An 18,736-nucleotide genomic window follows, 5' to 3' on the forward strand; every position below is an offset into this window, starting at 1 on the left:
GATGGTCCAATAGTTTGTTTTGCAGTTCTTTGTTTTTACTGAAATTAATGGTATAAACAGCTGTTAGAGTGCTCTTTTTTTTAATAAAGCTGTTTAAGTAATGGTGACTTTTTTTTTTTTTTTTTAACCCCCCACCAATTTGGTCACCTACCAATTCCCATCTACCAGTCAGCTCTCAACTATCATACAGCAGCTACCAACTGGGGAGGGTGAAGACAAGACATGCATCTCGGAGCCATCCCCAGCTTTTCAAACTGTTGCTCATGCTGCATCACAGGGCAGTGGATGAAAGTGTTATCTACCCACTTCCACATACATGAGCTTAGAGACAATCAAAATTATCTAGTGTCACTGTGACTGACAGGGGTAAGAGGGTATGCCAACCCTCATAACCAGAGAGCATGGCCAATTTTGCTCCCGGCCACAGATGGTCTCACTGACCATTTTAAGACGCACCAGAGGAGGGACTGAAGAACAGAACATTTCACAGCTAACTCATAGAAAGCAAGCGAGTGTTAGATAACAAGGTTAGTAAGGAGAGAACCCAACTCAAGCCATAGCCATGGCGCTACAGGAGATACAAAATATACTCTCATTGCATCCTAGTCCTAGTCATGTGCACATGAGGTCCTACATATGCATGAAGCGAAAAGAACAAAGGGAACGATCGTAATATGACAACTGTTTTTATATCAAATACTGTCGTTCAGTTACTTAGTGACTTGGTTTCAAGGTCTCGGCATACGTGCGCACAAGAAGGTATCCACGTGATTCTCACAGCTCCTGGCAGTTAGAAGGGGTAGAATATGACTGATATTGCAGTGATATCGAAGGTTGAAGATCAGGGTAGCTGAACACGCAGTGCTGACTGATGCTTCGAGCCCTAAATGATGTGTCGTGCAGTATAATGTATTCCAGGAGGTGGCGGTAATGTTCCTCGGAGGGAGCTGCCAGGATCAAGAAGAAGCAGGCAAATGGCGTCATTAGCAATCCCCGCCCCCATTGTGCATTGGCGCGCACTGCTCGTGGATGATTCTCTCCATCGCCTCGGAGAGACTGCCGGAAATATGGCGGGTATGGGTGCTACAACTCCCGGCACGATTTCAGTCGCAGGTCCGGTTCAGCAGGGACTTAAGGAGGCCTTAATTGAAACGCTGACCGCGATCCTATCACCGGTTCAAGAAGTGCGCGCCGCCGCAGAGGAGCAAATTAAAGTTTTGGAGGTGACAGAAGGTAAGCACGTTAAAAACAGCCCATTAAAATTAGCCAGGCTTGCTAGTTTCAGCTAAGTTTCCATTACTTCCCATTAGCAGGCTTCTCTACGGCTGCATTACATAGTATGGAGAGCAGAGGTACCGGCCTGCGTCGTCACACCCGGACACCTGCTCCTCTAGTCATTTAACTGTTTTTATTTCTGTCGCTAGATGTGGCCGCATGATTATAAGGATATGGTTTAATATCTGTTTGGCTAAGTTGCTGTCAAGCGCTAGAAATCTCACATTTTAGGTTAGCTCTTGGCTAGCCCTGAGTGAGTCATGTGCAGTGCGCCTGTTAACCACGTACATGAATTTGAGCCTGAAATTAAAAAAAAAAAAAACAAAACATGAATAAAAACGTGAACGTCTCTACTTTAATAGTTAGTTAACGTTAGAAATATGCTGTTGTAAATTATGGTCTTGTTACATACGATAGCATCCTCATAAGACAGATTATAATACTGCCTTAACCAGCAAATATTGTAGTGTAAGTGGGTATGTAATGCATATTTGGCATGTTTTTAGACAACGAGTCCACGCTAGTGCTGGGGGCTGTAATAGATCATGTTTGTTCATTGGGCGCCATAAAAGTGTTTGCTTCCCGCCTATGTTGCCTCCCACATTTCTACCTTGTTAAACAGTGGAGGGATCCCAAATAGTTGCCAGATGTTGATGTGTGCAATATTGAAACTTAAAACATTCCCTCCCAAAATATATGCACTGCTAAACATTGCCAATTGTATTTGAAAGCTAGCATCATGTAATACACACATAAAAAAAACAGTGTGGGGGATTCTTAATAAATTATCCCTAATTTAGTCACCAAAGTCTTAAAATGGTCTGTTTTATGCATGTTCTCATAATTAAATAAGGAATGTGCGTGGACCAGTTCACTCATACACAACATAATCCATTTATAGATAATAGAATTTATCTTGTGCATTTACTGTAGTTACATTATATGTCTATCACATTTCATTCACTACCATGTGAAAACCCACAGTACATATAAATCTTAATTTATGCCTCAGACATCCACCCAAATAGCGCTTCTCTACCGATCAGTGCAGCTCGCCAAGACTCAGCGCGAACCCAGGCCCATCCGTACCCCAGCCGAGTTCATGTTGCAAAGCTCTACCTCTGGAGTTGCTCTAGGGGTTATCGGATGGTGACTTTGTAGGCATGCGGAGTACAATACTATTCAAAATTCAGATGAATGATTTTGAAACTAACCCAGGCATATCCCGTTTGATGTTAAATTCGTGTGGCGCTGCTGCGGTTCTCTCTGAGTCAAAGTAAGCGCAATAGTGAGACATAGTGAGTTTGTTTTAATGGCAGCGCGTAATGACAAACTTAAGTGTGCCAGTACTTAAAGCTTTAGTGAAAACACAGACAGCCATGTGACACCATCTGGTGGAAAAGAGCTATATTTGACACACATAGTGCCCTCATTTTATTGTAATGAATAGTTTTTATGTAATAAGTCTAGTTAATTACTCATTTGTTCCATCAATTTCATAAATTCTGCCTGTAAATGCAGTTTCTTTGGATTAGTATAGATTATGCTGTTTGTGATATCAGTCATTTCTGGTCTTAACTTTGTGAGTTTTCAAATGATATTCTTGATATTATTAAGGCACTCAGAGAGGATGAGTTATAAAATTAGGAGAATATAATACTTCATTGCGAGTTTGTATTGGGACCACTGCAGGCTGTCTTTATTACATTATTTAGCACGGGCAATTGCTGCACCAATTGAAGGTTAGCTAGTGCTTTGTCCATGCCTCAGTGTGGCTGCAAAGCTAGGTCTGTGAGCCAAAGATTCTTTAGGATTGTGTAGTTGAATATGGGAGTGCAGAACCAATGTTTGAGCCTTTTTTTTTTTTTTTTTTTTTTTTTGGCAAAGCCTACAAATAGCTTCAGCTGGATCCTCCAGTGCTCCTCTTTTATTTTGTTTAAAACCAAAAAACTGCGATGTAGTGCTTTTCTTACAAACCAATCTAACATCATCCATGTTTGTATCTGTTAATTCAAGGATGGTGTAATTTCTGCAGTTGCCTGTTTTATGTCCCTAATTTACTGAATTTACTCAATACTGGTCTCATGTTTACTATTATCTGCGATACAATTTTGAGGTAATCATTTAAATCTAAAAAAGCTAAAGATAGCCAAGGCAGTGTCTTTAGCCTTTTGATATTGTGGATAATATTGATTAGCACAGTATTTTAATAAGCAAATATTAATCAGAAATAGGAAGAAATGCAGCATCCCAATTGGCTAATCCTGCTTCTCGTCACAGCAGTTGGCATAAAATAAAATGTGATTAAACAAAGGAATGGATTCATAAAAAAAAAACTTATTATAATCAGAATAATAAATGTTATTACCTAATAGGGCATACATTTTAAATTTTTCTGTTAGCATGTTATCAGACTGACAGAGATACCAGTATTAGTATCAATGCATACCTAGTTGAAACACCTTTGTTTTTCTTGAATGTAGAGTTTGGAGTTCACCTTGCAGAGCTCACTGTCGATCCCCAGGGGGCACTTGCGATTCGCCAGGTGAGTGGGTTTTTATATTTCAGCAAATCATCACAGCATGGTCCTTTGTAATGCATGGGATTGATTTGACTAATTTAGCATTCCTTTTTGTTCTATACAGCTTGCCTCTGTCATTCTGAAGCAATATGTTGAAACACATTGGTGTGCCCAGTCAGAGAAGTTCAGGGTGCCAGAAACAACTGAAAGGGTGAAGTGTTGTAGTGTAATTAGTTGTGGGATGTACCATTATTGTTCATTATTCATTGTCCATTATTGTTCATTGTTCATTATTTTGCTCTTTTGTGTCTTGTGGTCCAGGCCAAGGCAGTAATCCGTGAGTTGCTGCCAGGTGGCTTGCGAGAGTCCATCAGTAAGGTGCGCTCCAGCATCGCCTATGCTGTATCAGCCATTGCTCACTGGGACTGGCCAGAGGCCTGGCCGCAGCTCTTCTCACTGCTTATGGAAATGTTAGTCAGTGGTGATGTCAATGCTGTGCATGGTGCCATGAGAGTTCTCACAGGTACTGAACCCTCCAAGTCAATATAAACTTTTTTTAACCACAACTTGGCAACAGATACTTTGCAAAGAGAAAGAATATTTGTAATGTTATCAATGACTACAAATGACTACAATGACTACAAATACACAGATAAACGTGGCATTGCTGAACATAGCTAAAAGAAACTACTTACTTTAACAGCGATGCACACTTTTTTTTTTTTAAACTTTATTTTTTGCTCCTCCTTTCATTTCAGCCCCTCTGTCTCTCTTCTCATAAATATTGTTCTCCAAAGGAACAGCAAATAGGGCAGAGGTATTCAAACTGTGGGGGAAGGAATTGCAGGGGGGTTTGTGGGTGAGATGGAAAAAAAAACAAAAAATAAATATTTCAGTGACCATTTTAGACCTGCCTCACTTTGTGTAGGGACTTTTAACAGCGGAATGCAAAAAATAGTCCAAAAGAGCAGTCTTCTTTTTTTCCCTTAATAAAAAGAGCAGAATTGCATGTGTGTTAACTGGTACAATAAGTAGGCAACATCAGTTAACTACATTAACTAGGGATGCCACAGAAAATATTTGGGCCAAAAAAATAGTAATGGCACTTTGGCAATTGGAAAATTTCTTTATTTTTTCCATTGGCATGTGTGACTTTAAATGGCCAAATAATACTATTATGCCATAGAACTGTGTTGTTTTTAGACTAGGATACCATGAAAATTTCAAACCATAACATCGCTACACTCAACTACCGTCAATGTGGTTATAATTTAGTCATTATACATACAAGCCTAATTCAGACCTGCCAAACTTTATGCATTTTGCAGAGGAGCACCAAAAGAGCAGTCTTCTTTTTTCCCCTCCAATAAAAATTGGTGAGCAATTGAGATGTATACTCACACTGATCAGCCATAACATTAAAACCACTTGCCAAATATTGTGTAGGTCCCCCTTGTGCTGCCAAAACAGCTCAGACCCGTGACATGGACTCCACAAGACCTCTGAAGGTGTGCTGTGGTATCTGGCACAAAGATGTTAGCACCAGATCCTTTAAGAGAGGTGGGGCCTCCATAGATAGGACTTGTTTGTCCAGCACATCCCTCAGATGCTTGATCGGACTGAGATCTGGGGAATTTGGAGGCCAATTCAACACCTTGAATTCTTTGTCGTATTCCTCAAACCATTCCTAAATAAATTTTGCAGTGCGGCAGGGCGCATTATCCTGGTGAAAGAGACCACTGCCATTAGGGAATACCATTGCCATGAAAGGGTGTACTTGGTCTGCAACAATGTTTAGGTGGGTGGTACGTGTCAAAGTAACATCCACATGAATGCCGGGACCCAAGGTTTCCCAGCAGAACATTGCCCAGAGCGTCACACTGCTTCTGCCGACTTGCCTTCTTCCCATAGTGCATCCTGGTGCCATCTCTTCCCCAAGTAAGCGACACACGTTTGGCCATCCACACAATGTAAAAAAAAAAACGTGATTTATCAGACCAAGCGAGTTCTGATGTGTATGTGCACATCATAGGCACTTTCGGTGGCGGACAGTGATCAGCATGGGCACTCTGTCCGGTCAAGAGTCGTTTGTCATTTGCACAGTTACACTGGTTCCATTGGGCATTGAAATGCTTGTGATGAGGCTCAGATTTAGACATTGACAGTACGAACACTTATTAGACATGACCAAACACATATTTGGATATTAAGGTTGAGATGATGCTGGAGTGTGATGGTAAATGAGACAGTGTTGTAAAATGGCAGAGTAAAGTGACGTGCTATTAAATAAGGCAGAACAGTCAATACAAGTACAATAAATATTACATAGAAAATCTGAATAATAAATATCTAATTGTCCAGGAGTGGAAGTAATACAGTGTCGCAGTCCTAACTGAAGGACTGCTGACTGTTTAAATAGTCTGATGGCTTGGAAATAAAAACGGTTCTTCAGTCTGGCAGGGCTTGACATTAAGCATTGTCATGTGATTGTCTTTTGGACAAGTAAATTGTTAGTGACTTATCCAAGTAAAAAAAAATTACTTACCCAGAGAGAAAAAGGACATTTTTTTCAATTGTGGTGTAAATATAATTATTTAGAAGCAATATACTCTCATCAGTGTTGTGTCAGTTAGTAACATCTTACTTGAGTCATTCAACTTTACACAGCACCACACCAAACAGTGATGTGGTAGCTGGCTGTTGCGGTCATGGAAAGAAACAAACACAAACTTAATTTTTCAAATCAGATCACCTTATTATAGTTAAAGAAAAAAGTGCAGTGAATAACAGTGGTATTTACCTACATATGATATATACAGTGCTCAGCATAAATGAGTACACCCCACTACATTTGTCAGAAAACTTTTAGTTTCCTTTCAGAATCAACATTTTCTATGAGATACTATACTGCAAAATACTCCTACAAATGTGGGCCATTGATTGCAAACAAGATTTGTTAATTTGCACACACAAAAAAGTGATTTTCCTAACAAATTCATTCAAGCCCATGTTGCAAAAATGAGTACACCCCAATTATAGTCTTAGGAGAAAAGCCACACTTAAGACTACAAAATTCTACTTAACAGGCATTCAACCACAGGTGAGTCTAATGATTCATTTAAGAGGTGTCCAGCAGACAGGTGACTATAAAAGGGCATTACTTAACAAAGAAAAGCCCTTCCCATTTCTTGCTGTCAGCAGTGGCTCCCCATGGAAGAGAAATGTCCCAAAATCTGAGAAAGGAAATCATTTCTTTACACAAAAAAGGTGTGGGCTACAAGAAGATCAGCAAAGCTTTACATATCAGTCAAAATACTGTAGCAAAAGTGATCCAAAAATTTAAGAAAGATGGAAGTGCAACCATCTTACAGAGACGTCCAGGCCGGCCACTTAAGTTAACATCTCGACAGGAGCGTCTTCTGATGAGAAGGGTTGAAGAAAATCGCCATGCAAGTTCACTGCAGTTAGCTAAAGCGGTAGAAAGCCAAACTGGAGTGACCGTTTCCCGTGACACCATACCGCACACTGCAGAGGAATGGCATGCATGGGTATCGTCCACGAAGGAAGCCTCTCCTAAAGCCCATGCACAAAAAAAGCACGCCTAGAATTTGCTAGGGCCCATGCTGAAAAAGATGAAGACTACTGGGACTCTATACTCTGGAGTGATGAGACAAAGATCACTGTTTTTGGAACTAATGGGTTTAAAACTGTATGGCGTCGTAAAGGTGAGGATTTCAAAGAAAAATGCATGGTGCCTACAGTGAAACATGGTGGTGGCAGTGTCCTTATGTGGGGCTGCATGAGTGCTGCTGGTGTTGGGGAGCTGCATTTCATTGATGGTATCATGAACTCAACAATGTACTGCTCTATACTGAAGGAGAAGATGCTGCCATCACTCCATGCACTTGGTCGTCGTGCACTTTTCCAACACGACAATGATCCAAAACACACATCTAAAGCTACTGTTGCATTTCTGAAGAAGAACAGGGTGAAGGTGATTGAATGGCCAAGTATGTCTCCTGATCTGAACCCAATCAAACACCTGTGGGGAATTCTGAAGCGACAAGTTGAGCATCACACTCCATCCAGCATCCAGGCTCTAAAAGAGGTTATTCTTGAGGAATGGAAAAAGATAGATTTTGCAATATGTCGCCAACTTGTTCATTCCATGCCTAGAAGACTTGGTGCTGTCCTTAAAAATCACGGTGCTCATACAAAATACTAGATGTACGTAGTAGTTTTTGTTGCGGGGTGTATTCATTTTTGCTTCAACCAATTTGAGTAAAACTGAAGATTTTGTGATTTAAGTTAGATTATTAACCTTAATTTCATGTTATGGTTAATAAGTGTTCAATAAAACCTTTAATAAAGCCTTGTGAAAACTTTGGAAATTGTTCTTTTGTTCATTGAGCTACTGATTAAATTCGTACTTTTTAAAGGGGGTGTACTCATTTATGCTGAGCACTGTGTGTGTATGTGTGTGTGTGTATATGTGTGTATATGTGTGTGTATATATATATATATATATATATATATATAAAATGTAAACATTGCCACATAGTGTGCGTGTTTGTGTGTATGTCACGTTTGGTCCAGCACTTCTGTATCGATATACGCGTCTTGACTGCCAGGGGTTAAACCCCGGTCAGTGTCGCTCCACTGCCAGTCTGGTGTCAAATTGCTCAAGAGCTGGGACCTCCACTGTTAAAAACAACAGTTGCTGCAGCTGGACTGGGCTCAGGCTGGTGTAGTAGGCTGTGTGCCTCGTGTTCATTTTTTGCACTCCTTGAACTACAGCTGGCACTGGTGCATTAGGTTGTTTTGCCCTCTGTGCTGCACTACAGTGCATGTTGTGTTTTGTTTTGTCATGGGACAGATGTGTATAATGCCTGAAGGCACTTGTCCCATTGACTAATGAACATGAGCTGTAATAGAGTAACGCTTATCACTTTCTTAAAATCACAATATAAAAATATTAGCTACTTTTCTATTTGTACCAAGTTGCTTTAAATTCACTAAGTTACATGCTCAAGCAACATGTCAAAGTTTCTGTTTCTATGTTGTCTAAAATTCCAAAAGACAACTTAATAGTACATATGCAATAAACTTGATTGTCTGCATCAGAAAAGTCAACTTACACTGGGAAGTGATGTAGCTAGCTACAGTGTTTACGGTAACATTACAGCAAGTGTACGGATGTACAGAATGTGGCAAAGTATGTGAAGGTGGCATAAGAAAAGCATTAAGATAACAGTATAGAATGTTGGTTTGACCTAGTGAAAATAGGCCCATGTAAGAAACGTAACTAGCTAACTGCTATAGTTTCATTGACATTGACAATGTCAATGACATTGGCTACAGGGAATGTCTTTTTCATGTCTCTATTGTCAGTAAACTACTTATCCAAATTAAGAAACATAGTCTAGCCTAGTCAATCAGTTAGTATAGACAACTAAAATTACGTGATGATAACTTACTTGTCAGCCAAATTGGGATGCTCCATCTATCTCTTCGTATTGCACCCAGTCAAATTCATCCCTCCAGGTAGGGATAAATTTCCTCTCCCTTTTATTTTCATAATCTGTGTTAGATTCCATGGTCCTTTCTTTCTTTATTTATTTATTTATTTATTTGAGTTCGATGCTTTACCAGGCACTTGGCAGGGTTATGGAAGCTTGAGAAACATTGCTTTTTAGAAAATGAAAGACTCGCTTCGCTGCTGTTGCCAGAGGTAAAGTCGAATCGAATTCTGATTGGTCAAACTTGTTTCTAAGCAGCTGCTTATATAAACTTGAATTTTCCTGGTTTCCGGCTGTATGCGGCAGCCTACACTCTCTATATTATTTTCAGCAGCAAAAGAATGTGAACTTGACTATATCGCAAAGGCTATATCACAAATAAAGCCAGTTATTATTATTATTATTTTTTATTGTTATTGATATTTTCAGGCTACTTGTCCAGTCGGGCAAGTAAAATACTCTTTCACTTGCCCGTCCAAAAAAATTAACTTGTCCTGAACAAGTCGAGCCCTGGTCTGGTTGTTCGTGATTGGATGCAACAGAAGTGTCTGCCAGACAGGAGTGTCGCAAACAGGTAATGAGCAGGGTGAGTGCAAAGTAGAGATGCTGATGGGCTGCTCTCGCTATTATGTCTGTGTGGCGACTCCATGAGAGATCCTCAAAGATGTGGTCACCAAGGAACATGTAGCTCTTAACTCTTTCCACACCCCATTGATGTGGATGGGATCATGACCCCCTCTCTGTGACTTCCTGTATTCAACAATCATCTCCTTGGTAGTGCTGACATTCAGAGAGAGATTGTTGTCATCATATTGAAAGTGTTCTGACCTCCTCTCTGTAGAATGTCTTCACTGTTGGTACACAGCCTCATATGCAGCGAGCTGCGATGCACTGTGTGTTCTGACACCTTTCTATCATAGCTAACAATAACTTTTTCAGCAGTTTGCTACTTAATGAGCCTTGGGCGCCTATGACCCTGTTGCCGGTTTACCGGTTGTCCTTCCTTGGACCACTTTTGGTAGGTCCTAATCAGTGCATACCGGGAACACCCCACAAGACTTGCCATTTCGGAGATGCTCTGACCCAGTTATCTAACCATCTCAATTTGGCCCTTGTCAAAGTCGTGCAGATCCTTACACTTGCCCATTTTTTCCACTTCCAACAGATCAACTTTTGAGAACTGACTGTTCATTTGCTGCCTGATATATCCTTCCCCTTAACAGGTGCCATTGTAACGAGATAATCAGTGTTCTTCACTTCACCTGTCAGTCATTAAAACACAATTGTTTGTTTAGCACTTTTTAATTCTTGGCCGGTGACTGACATCACTTCCAAATACAAACATGCCCTATAGTATATTCCCACCCACAGCACTGGTTGACAGGTTTCTGTGCAAGTCATCGGAAATGCAAATGCAAAGGGAATTGCAATTCCATTTGAAATTTGGCAGGCTCCATACGCGACGCCGAGGAGGTGAAATAGCAAACAGAGTAATTGCGATTGCTATTTCGATATGACAGGGTCATAGCTTGTAAGACACGTGAAATGCAATTGCAAATGGACTTTGATGTTCCATTTGAAATTTGGCAGACATTGTATGTTCGTGTAAATGAAAATTTTCATTTGAATTATGTCACAACTTATGCGTCCTCAAATAGAAAACTCAACTGCAAATACAATACTTTTGAAAAAAGTTTGGAAAATACTTCCATATACCACAGTGGTTTGCCAACGATTGCAATTTTTATTTAATTAATGAACAACATATTGCACTTTTTAATTCTTTATAGTTACATTTAATGTTATGTAACGTACATGAGACTCAAGTCTTAAGGACAAAGGAGTTTGTGCTTTCGGGTTTTTCTGTACCATGACAAGCAGCATTTTTGTCTCATTAACGTCAAGAGAGAGGGAGGGGAAAAAAGAGAGACTGGTGAGGGAGCGACTGTTTATACCTTCTATAATGTAAGGGATAACAAGAGCTAACTCCCAAAGTTAACTGATTTGTGAAAGGACTCCCCACTCACAGAACTACACAGTATTTCTCTTTGGGGGCTGGCATGTTTGCTAATTGGTCTTGCTAACTGGTACTTAAAATCAATATTAATAATATTTACCAGTCATACTGATATGCTTTTTAGAGGAAGTTGTTCATTTCTGTATGCAATACTAATAACAAGCATGAATGTAATTTTAACTTCCATTTTGATCAGGGTAGGTAAGCGCGGGTGTGTTTTGATGGTCCTTCTGGTTCCTTTTATTCTTCCCTTTTTTATTTTGTGCAAGCTCTTTTCAGCACACACTTCTCATGAATGTAAAAAAACAAACAACAAAACCAAAGAGGCCAAGTAGTTTGCTACTTTTTTGATGTTCACCTCCCAGGTCAACAGACATTGAACCATGGCTAGGGCTCCAAACAAACCAAAAGAAAGGTTGACAAATTGGTGTAACCCAAACAGAGTGGAAAAGGCCATATCTTCTCATGAGATTGGCGTCAATGACAATACGCCTTGGTTAAATCCAGCGTTGAATAAAAGTGAAATGCTCCTAACCGATCAAGCATTTCATCAATGTGTGGCATTGGTTACTCATTAAATTTAAAAATGGACTGATCCATCAGCCTTGGGAACCAAGACCAATCACAGTGAAGCTCCTTGATGATTCCCATGTTGAACATAGCAATGAGTTCTTCCTAAACTACATTTTTCTTGTTCTCAGGTAAATGATACGGGCGACTGCGAACAGTCATGCCTGGTCTCAATGTGGTACTTTATGAGGTTTGTGTGACTGGGTAGAAGCAAAAGCACATTGGAAAATTTCTCTTACAACCTGGTAATCTGTGCTCACTGGGACAGAGAGAGGTGGTCTCCACAAATGACCACAGTCTATTGAGCTTGGTTTTTAAGGACACTTTTGGTCCCTGCTCCTCCCTCTTGGATACCATTGTCGCCAATGGCGCAGGAGGTTCAGGTGGTATATTTGAAGTGCATCATCTCTATCCCTTCACCTGACCTCATGTTCGACATCCCGACTCACCGCCTGACCTTAAAGGGCCCTTACCAGTTACTGAGTAATTCAGAGCTTAACATGGGTAATAATTTGTACGTTTTATCTCCAGGTGCAAATTCCGGTAGCCGAGTGCCCCCTTTCATACAGTCAGGACTGTTGCTCTTGGCTCTCATGCCTTTTGATTTAACCTGGCTTTTTGAACGCGTCTCCAGGGGCCACTTGTGAGATTTCATCAGTTTTGCTGGAAGAAGGGTGTCATACACATTTATTACATTAGTCTTTTGCTGAATATGTTATCAGGCAGAAATGTCCTGCGAATTCTATCTCATGTACTTGTATGGGCTGTTTCAAAAGTTTGGATCATGTGATCTTCTAAAGAAACTTATAAATGAATTGGAGATGAGAGGTCTTTGCTGTTATAGCATCACTTTTATCCATTAGCCTAGCTGTGCATAATGCTAAGAGTGATTGAGTTACTGTATCGTTCCTGGCAGCTCTGATCAGATCTGGCCATTTTCCTCTGACCTCTCTTATCAACAAGGCATTTCCACCCACAGAATTTTTGCTCACTGAATGTTTTTCAGACCATTCTGGGTAAACCTGCCACTAGATTCTTGCCACTAGAATTGTTGTATTGTATATTGTTGTTGATTCTGGTCCTCTAGGGGCCTTCCTTGAAGAAAAGGACATGCTCCTCAGTCTTTTCTCTACTGACAGCACCTCTCTTACTGTCCTTGGAGACTTCAACTTCCAGGCCTCTTGCCTTCTCCCTCTTCTGCATTCCTTCTCCTTAACATTCAACAACTGCTCTCCCACACACAAAGGAGGAAACACCCTGGACCTTGTCTTCAGCCACCCTTCTCCAGCTACAGAGTTACCAGCTATCAGTGCTACCCCACTCCACATCTCCGATCATCACTTGGTATCCTTCACTGTCACCCTCCCTATCCTGTCTAAAACCAGCTATAAATACTTGTCTCCCACTCGTAGAAACCTCCACTCTATATCCTCTTCCTCCATAGCTTCCTGCACTCTATCATCCCTTCCCAACCCTGACTGCTTTTCCTCCCTACCGTTGGAGTTAGCCACAGACACTTTCCTCTCCTCACTTTCCTCATCCATGGACCTCCTCTGCCTTCTATCTTCTAAACCCAGGAAGATTTCGTGTCGTGTTCCTTGGCTATCAGATGTGTTACTCAGCAATCGGAGAGAATTAAGAACAGTAGAGATAAAGTGGAAGAAATCACAACTCAACACAGATCTTGCCTATTACCGCGCTCTCCTATCCAAATTGTCATCTGAAGTGACTTCTGCTGAAGTGAAGACTGCCTTGTGCAAAGAAAAGCTGGAAAGCTCTGCACAAGATCCTCGCAAGCTTCACTACTCAACCCACCGGCTCCTCCTGCTCCATCCTCCCTGACTGCTGAAGACTTTGCCACCTTTTATGATGAAGATTGAAAAAAATCTGCTAGACCTTCACTTCAACCCCAACTCCTACAGTACACACTGAGGATTCTCTTCTCCTTCACTGGCATGTTTTTTCTAAACTAGCAAAAGAAGAGATCCTGCAAGTCATCTTGTCCTGCAGTCCTACCACCTGCCTATTACATCCAATCCTTTCTACAATGCTCCAGACCTCTGAAGACCTCCTCCCCTTCATCACCACTATCATCAATGGCTCCATAACATCTGGTCATGTACCAACCTCATTCAAGAGAGCAAGGGTTATTCCCATCCTGAAGAAACCCACTCTGGATCCCTCTGACATCAACTACTGGCTGGTATCGCTTTTTTCTTTTCTTTCTAAAACCCTTGAAAGAACTGTCTACAATCACCTGTATCTCTATCTCTCACAGAACAACCTCCAAGATCCTAACCAGTCTGGCTTCGAACCGGCACACTCCACAGAGACCACCCTTTTGGCCGTCAGTGAGAAGCTACATGCTGCTAGATCAGGCAACCTGTCTTCAGTCTGCACGACTGGTTTTCAACCTTCCTAAGTTCTCCCACACCACTCCATTGCTACACTCCCTCCACTGGCTTCCTGTAGCTGCCCGCATCAGATTTAATACACTGATGCTTGACTACAAAGCCAAAAACGGACCAGATCCAGCATGTCACCACGCTCCCTCCGATCTTCTAGCACTGCTCATCTGGTCCCACCATCTCTCAAGGAAGGCATTCATCAAGACTCTTCTCTGTTCTGGCACATAGGTGGTGGAATGAACTTCCCCTAGGTGTCCGAACATGTCTTCTTAAAGTACTTAATTAGCAATTAGCACTTAAAAAAAAAAAAAAAAAAAATTTGTATTGTCTGAATGCTTGTTACTATATATACTATATTACCTCCCCAACAGAGTTTTTGGACTGATGGTATTCTTAGTTTGTGACCTAGCGAACCAGTATCAGAATGTATTTATTAATAGAGACTTCAAAGCACTTTTGTAAGTCGCTCTGGATAAGGGCGTCTGCCAAATGCCATAAATGTAAATATAAACTTCAGAGACTGTTGTGTGTATGAAAATCCCAGGAGGTCAGCAGTTTCTGAAATACACAAACCAGCCCATCTGGTACCAATATCTATGCCACAGAGATCACACTTTTTCTTCATTCTGATGTTTGATATGAAGATTACCCAAAGCTCTTGACCTGTATCCGCATGATTTTTATGTATTATGCTGCTGCCACATGATTGGCTGATTAGATAACTGCATGAATATGCAGGTGTACAGGTGTTCCTAATAAAGTGTACAGTGAGTGTAGATACTCTAATTTACTTCATACAGGTAATGTATGGTAACATGAAATGTGTGGAGCTGTGACAATTGAGCTTTATTATCTTTAGTTTAAGGTCACATAAACATGTGGCCTCAATTGTATTTTTATTTTTTATTTTATTATCATAAGGAGAATGTATCACAGATGTATCACACATACCCATGTCATAAAAATCTAAATTTTAACCATGAATCTCTTCTGTAGAGTTCACCAGAGAAGTCACAGACACGCAGATGCCGCTGGTTGCACCTGTCATATTGCCAGAGATGTATAAAATCTTCACCATGGCAGAGGTATTGGATTAAGTTTCTATAGTGAACTCTGTAACTGAAAAATACTGTATGATGGCTTTTATCTTAAGACAAAGTCTAATTAAAAGTTAAGGACTTAAAAGTGTTCTAAAGAAATAATTGAAAAAAAATTTAATCTATTTTAATGCAGGTCTACAGCATTCGGACGCGATCCAGAGCAGTTGAAATATTTACAACTTGTGCCAACTTAATCTCTGCTATTGAAGTATTTGAAAAAGTGAGATTATTTTTGGGAAAGGATTAAATTATTGGCTTCGTTCCTAGAATTGGGTTTCTTATAAAAGTCTCTTGATTCTTACTTTCAGGGTTCTGCCAAAGCCTTCTTTTTTCCTGTGGTAGAACAGTTCACTGAGGCACTTGTACAAGCTGTGCAGATGCCGGATGGACCCACTTCAGACAGTGGTCTTAAGATGGAGGTCTTGAAGGCAAGAGAACTGTTCTGTCCTGCAAGAAAACATTGTATAATGCTTTCGGTTGTTGGGACAATTCAATACTTTATTTGTTTTTTGCCTTTTTTTTAATAGGCAGTGACTGCTCTTGTGAAGAACTTTCCTAAACGCATGGTGTCTTCCATGCAACAGATTCTTCCCATTGTGTGGAACACACTGACAGAAAGTGCTTCTTTATATCCTTTTACATTCTGCTTACTTAAGCAGTTTTTTTTTTTAAATATCATTTAACTTCACATTGTAGCTTTTTTGTTTTCGGAGCAGTTGTGTGTGCTGTATTTTAATGCAAAATTACGTATACGCACATAGCCACTTTCATTAATATAGTATTTTCTTAACCAAGTACTTACTTATGTGAGAACAGAGGTCAACTACACAGAAGAAGTGGATGATCCTGTTGACTCTGACGGTATGTGGCTCGTGTGCAAAAGTTCATAACTATAGTAATGATTATTGTAAAATATAGACTGTCATGGCAGATCTCTGGACCCTCTGTGCAGGAGAAGTCCTTGGCTTTGAGAATCTGGTCTTCAGTATCTTTGAATTTGTACACACATTGCTGGATAACAATAAGTTTAAGAGCACAGTAAGGAAAGCTCTTCCCGAACTCATCTATTACATTATCCTCTATATGCAAATCACAGAGGATCAGGTATGCTCAGTTTTCTATGTCTATGTGTTTCTGCATCTAAATTTGCTACTTGATTGTTGGTGTATTATTAGTAATCATGTGGGCTCATAATACAGATTAAAGTATGGACAGCCAATCCGCAGCAGTTTGTTGAGGATGAAGACGATGACACCTTTTCATATTCTGTTCGAATATCTGCTCAAGATTTATTGCTGGTAAAAAAAAAAAGGGGGGGGGGGGGGGGCTGTTGCCCGAAAATAGCAGCTTACATTTATCAAAATGTCTCATACATAGCTGTAAAATTGTAAAATCATATTACATTAAAGCAATTTTATTATACAAATCTGATCAATATTTTGGTTAAGCTATTCACTAAGCCCGTGGTTGATATCATCTCCTCATTTATCTTTTGCTGGCGCTGTGTCCTATGTGTCAGGTCGTAGCAGCAGAGTTCCAGAACGAGAGTGCTGCAGCTTTAGCTGCAGCTGCAACAAGACACCTCCAGGAGGCTGAGCAGGCCAAGAATGCTGGCAGTGAGCACTGGTAGGTTAAAAAGCAGACTAGTGAAGTTAATGTTATTTATCTAAAGCAGGGGTCTTCAATCTTATCCACAAGGGGCCGGTGTGGCTGCAGGCTTTCTTTAGAGCTAAACTTTATAGTTGATTGGAGAGTAAGATTAACTCATTAAACAAGTAAAATCAGGTGTGACTCCTGCTTGGATGGAATAAAAGCCTGCAGGCACACTGGCCCTTTGTGGATAAGATTGAAGACCCCTGATATAAAGTGCTTGGTACATTAGAAATTTCAATAAAATTAATGCATACGCTCATGAAGAATATTTCACGTGAATTCATTTTCTAGCTAACATAAAATTTCCCAGAAATACTGAAGTTGTGAAATTGATGCATCACAGTTGACCACAGTATATCATTTGATTAATACGATACATCTTTGTCACCGTTGAAAACACTGTAGGGCTGCAAGAGCTGCAAAGATTTGTAGATATAATTAATGAGTTGTTTAACTCAACAAAAAACTTTATAACCATTATAATGTAAGACCACATTGGCCTGATCTGGATAGATCAGGGGTTTTTAGTTTTAGGCAAAGGGCTCCATTATACTTAATCCATTGTCAGGTCATTAGCACATCACCAACTCCTCTTAAGTGCATTATTTATTGGCAGTTACCTGAAAGGAATATGTCACATATATGACCCATGAAACAGATGAACAGACTGCACTTCACTAGCAAAAAAAAGAATTATTTTGAAATATGGTTTAACCATATAGACATACAGTGGCTTGCATAAGTATTCACCCCCTTGAACTTTGTGCATTTGTGTTATATCCTGGAACTGAAATTGAGTTAACTGGCATTATATGCCATGAATATACACAAAATAGGCCATAATAGATGAAGTACATTTTTAGCTTGCTAATGAAGAATTACATATAGCACATTAGCACATAGCTGTGATTGTTGTTAAATGGGATATATTAGAACCTTTTATGACCCAATAACCAAACATTTGACACCCCTGTGTTAATTGTGATATACTTCTGAAGCTGTTCGGGCAGTAGGAGCACTGTTTCTGTTTCTTTTCCCCATATAACACTGTGCTCAAGACTGTTTTCGGTTAATCCAGTTATCACAACTATACACAAATGAGTCATTTAAACACTGTTAAGAGTTTTTTTTTTTTTTTTTTAAATGAACAGAAAAAACACCACCTAATTTCAATTGTGACATGTAGATTAGTTACTGAAGATGAATTGATAGTGTCCAGACATAATGAATGAATGTGATTACTGGCTGTGTATTTTTTTTCTCTTAGATCAGTGATCGTAAGTTTTGACAGCTCCCTCTTCAGCATAACAGCTAATACACTGTATGACCAAAAGTATGTTGATGCATGATAGTCACAGCCATATGTGGGCCTTCCCCAATCTATTGCCAAAAAGTTGGAAGCATACCATTGTTTACAATGTCTTTATATGCTGTAGTATTAAGAGACTCACTGACCCTAATGGGCTGAGCCCAAACCTGCGTGACATTCAGCATGACAGTGCCCCTGTGCACAAATTGAGATCCATGAAGACATGGTTTGCCAAGGTTGGTGTGGAAGACCTCCAGTGGCCAGCACAGATGCCAGATCTCAACTGCACTGAACACCTTTGGGAAGAATTGGGATGAGGGCTGTGTGCAGACCTTTTTGCCCAACATCTGTGCCTAAGCCACAG

The 18,736-nt window shown here is 40.2% G+C and overlaps 1 protein-coding gene across 4 annotated transcripts in view; it reads left to right on the forward strand.

Moving 5' to 3' along the window:
- The first annotated feature begins 270 nt into the window (after positions 1–270).
- ipo9 (importin 9) overlaps positions 271–18,736 on the forward strand; it is a 51,479-nt gene continuing 33,013 nt past the window's right edge. The window contains exons 1-12 of one of the 4 annotated variants that reach the window (XM_026935242.3): positions 271–1,233; positions 3,759–3,820; positions 3,921–4,007; positions 4,118–4,319; positions 15,307–15,395; positions 15,544–15,630; positions 15,719–15,838; positions 15,938–16,038; positions 16,213–16,271; positions 16,342–16,514; positions 16,610–16,708; positions 16,930–17,036. In XM_026935242.3, coding sequence (XP_026791043.3) covers positions 975–1,233; positions 3,759–3,820; positions 3,921–4,007; positions 4,118–4,319; positions 15,307–15,395; positions 15,544–15,630; positions 15,719–15,838; positions 15,938–16,038; positions 16,213–16,271; positions 16,342–16,514; positions 16,610–16,708; positions 16,930–17,036 — 1,445 coding nt within the window. In that variant the 5' untranslated portion in view covers positions 271–974. The remainder of the gene's footprint in view (positions 1,234–3,758; positions 3,821–3,920; positions 4,008–4,117; positions 4,320–15,306; positions 15,396–15,543; positions 15,631–15,718; positions 15,839–15,937; positions 16,039–16,212; positions 16,272–16,341; positions 16,515–16,609; positions 16,709–16,929; positions 17,037–18,736) is intronic. The other 3 variants (XM_026935241.3, XM_026935244.3, XM_026935243.3) reach the window with 3 other exon arrangements.

This window comes from Pangasianodon hypophthalmus, chromosome 20 (genome assembly GCF_027358585.1).
Source record: "Pangasianodon hypophthalmus isolate fPanHyp1 chromosome 20, fPanHyp1.pri, whole genome shotgun sequence".
In the NCBI taxonomy this organism is placed as follows: Eukaryota; Metazoa; Chordata; class Actinopteri; order Siluriformes; family Pangasiidae; genus Pangasianodon; species Pangasianodon hypophthalmus.